This window comes from Notothenia coriiceps, unplaced genomic scaffold, assembly GCF_000735185.1.
Source record: "Notothenia coriiceps isolate Sejong01 unplaced genomic scaffold, NC01 NC01_scaffold00035383, whole genome shotgun sequence".
NCBI lineage: Eukaryota > Metazoa > Chordata > Actinopteri > Perciformes > Nototheniidae > Notothenia > Notothenia coriiceps.
Window position 1 is genome coordinate 1,843 of NW_011368084.1, and position 2,848 is coordinate 4,690.

A 2,848-nucleotide genomic window follows, 5' to 3' on the forward strand; every position below is an offset into this window, starting at 1 on the left:
ATATTTTATTTTATTTAATATTTTTTGTTTTTTTGTCTCTTTCTATATATATTTATATATTTTATTGTACATATTTTCTTGTATTTTTTTATAATGTATATCTTGTTTTTATATCTTATTATATTTGTTGTATTTCATATCTTTAATTATAATATATATATTTATAATTGTTACATACATTTGACAATTCTACTCTCTTGTGTTGTTGCAGATGTGTGTGTGTGTGTGTGTGTGTGTGTGTGTGTGTGTGTGTGTGTGTGTGTGTGTGTGTGTGTGCGTGTGTGTACTGTATCTCTGTGTTGTTGCAGGTGTGTGTGTTTGTGTGTTTACTGTATCTCTTTGTTGTTGCAGGTGTGTGTGTGTGTGACCCCGCCCCCCCCGGGTGGGCGGAGCCTCTGGACTGTGTGCGTGCTTCGGAGCTGTGCAACCAGAAGCCCCAGTGCAGCTCTCAGTTCCGCATCATGCGCCAGTGCCTGTCGGGGGGGGGCCGCGAGCGCAGTACCATGCTGGCATCCAGAGAGTGCCGCGGGGCGCTGGAGGTCCTGAGGGACTCCACGCTGTACGACTGTCGCTGCAAGAGGGGCATGAAGAAGGAGCTGCAGTGCCTTCAGAACTACTGGAGCATCCACATGGGGCTCACAGAGGGTAAGCTGGCGTGTTACATACATTTTATTTTATTTTATATTTTTTTGACTCTTTTTGTTTAGAAGTTTAGCTAACCAGCTAACGTGCTAAACTAGCCAACCAACTAACTTGCTAACCAGCTATCGTGCTAACCAGATAAAGTGCTACATTTGAGCTAACCAACTAACGTGCTAAACCAGCTAACCAGCTAACGTGCTAAACCAGCTAACCAGCTAACGTGCTAAACCAGCTAACATGCTAACCAGCTAACGTCTTGATCAGCTATCTGGCTTTACACCCACGGGCCTTTCAGAAACGTTGCTGTCAGAAACAATGAGACGTGTTCTGGAAGTAATAGGTTCAAGGTTCAAGGTTCTATATTTAGTCAAACGAACATAGCTACAGTGTAGTTCTGCCGATGAAAATCTTAGGTCACAGGCTTTTCCAACAGAGCAACACAAAATACAGATAAGCAGAACAATATAGTGCAGGTAAATAGTAAATATAAAAAAAAAGTGTTTAAAAAAGTGAAGTAGTGAAATAAGATGTTATATGCCAGTTATTGAAATAGGATATATTAGGTAAATAGATAATTAATTTCTAAGTAGCAGCCAGATTAATGTTATGGACGTTGTTTCAATGTTCAGTTGTTTAACAGTCTTCTGACCTGTAGAAGGTCAGGATGCTCTCTATGGTGCACCTGTAGGTCAGGATGCTCTCTATGGAGCACCTGTAGAAGGTCAGGATGCTCTCTATGGTGCACCTGAAGGTCAGGATCCTCTCTATGGTGCACCTGTAGGCCAGGATGCTCTCTATGGTGCACCTGTAGGTCAGGATCCTCTCTATGGAGCACCTGTAGAAGGTCAGGATGCTCTCTATGGTGCACCTGTAGAAGGTCAGGATGCTCTCTATGGAGCACCTGTTGAAGGTCAGGATCCTCTCTATGGTGCACCTGTAGGTCAGGATGCTCTCTATGATCTCACCTGTAGAAGGTCAGGATCCTCTCTATGGAGCACCTGTAGGTCAGGATCCTCTCTATGGAGCACCTGAAGGTCAGGATGCTCTCTATGGAGCACCTGTAGAAGTTGCAGAGTATCCTGGAGTCCATTTAGAACCTCCTCAGCCTGCGGAGGAACAAGAGCCGCTGTCAAGCTTTTTTAGTGATGGTGTTAGTGTGATGAGTCCATGTCAGGTCCTCAGTGATGAGTCAGGTCCTCAGTGATGAGTCCATGTCAGGTCCTCAGTGATGAGTCATGGTCCTCAGTGATGAGTCCATGTCAGGTCCTCAGTGATGAGTCAGGTCCTCAGTGATGAGTCCATGTCAGGTCCTCAGTGATGAGTCCATGTCAGGTCCTCAGTGATGAGTCCATGTCAGGTCCTCAGTGATGAGTCAGGTCCTCAGTGATGAGTCCATGTCAGGTCCTCAGTGACGAGTCAGGTCCTCAGTGATGAGTCCATGTCGGGTCCTCAGTGATGAGTCCATGTCAGGTCCTCAGTGATGAGTCCATGTCAGGTCCTCAGCAATGAGTCAGGTCCTCAGTGATGAGTCCATGTCAGGTCCTCAGTGATGAGTCCATGTCAGGTCCTCAGTGATGAGTCCATGAGGTCCTCAGTGATGAGTCCATGTCAGGTCCTCAGTGATGAGTCCATGTCAGGTCCTCAGTGATGAGTCAGGTCCTCAGTGATGAGTCCATGTCAGGTCCTCAGTGATGAGTCCATGTCAGGTCCTCAGTGATGACATGTCAGGTCCTCAGTGATGAGTCCATGTCAGGTCCTCGGTGAAGAGTCCATGTCAGGTCCTCAGTGATGAGTCTATGTCAGGTCCTCAGTGATGTGGACCCCAAGGAACCTGAAGCTGCTGACTCTCTCCACCGTAGCCCCATTGATGGCGATGGGGGCGTGTCCCTCTCCCTGCTGCTTCCTGTAATCCACAATCAGCTCCTTGGTTTTGCTGACGTTGAGATGGAAGTTGTTATCCTGGCACCAAGATGTTAGGTTTTCAACCTCCTCTCTGTAATATGGTCTGTGTTAGCATGCTAACACTCAGAGCTAACCTGTACTGGAGAGAGTGTGTGTGAAGAAGCAGGAAGTCAAAAGGAAGTCACCTTGTGGTAAACCTGAGAGAGAGAAAGAGTTTGAGCTCCATACTGTTTCAGAGAGAATCCTTGATGTGGTTGGAACATGATATGGAGTTTCATCACGGCAGCATTTAGCTGAGTTCTGC

The 2,848-nt window shown here is 46.2% G+C and overlaps 1 protein-coding gene across 1 annotated transcript; it reads left to right on the plus strand.

The window, feature by feature from the left end:
* Positions 1-308: 308 nt before the first annotated feature.
* Positions 309-1,290, plus strand: LOC104962809 (GDNF family receptor alpha-2-like; the record flags this gene model as incomplete). Its single annotated transcript, XM_010791307.1, has 2 exons — positions 309-645; positions 1,283-1,290. Coding segments are annotated over 2 exons (345 nt in total), but the record flags the coding sequence as incomplete, so codon positions are not given.
* Positions 1,291-2,848: the final 1,558 nt, after the last annotated feature.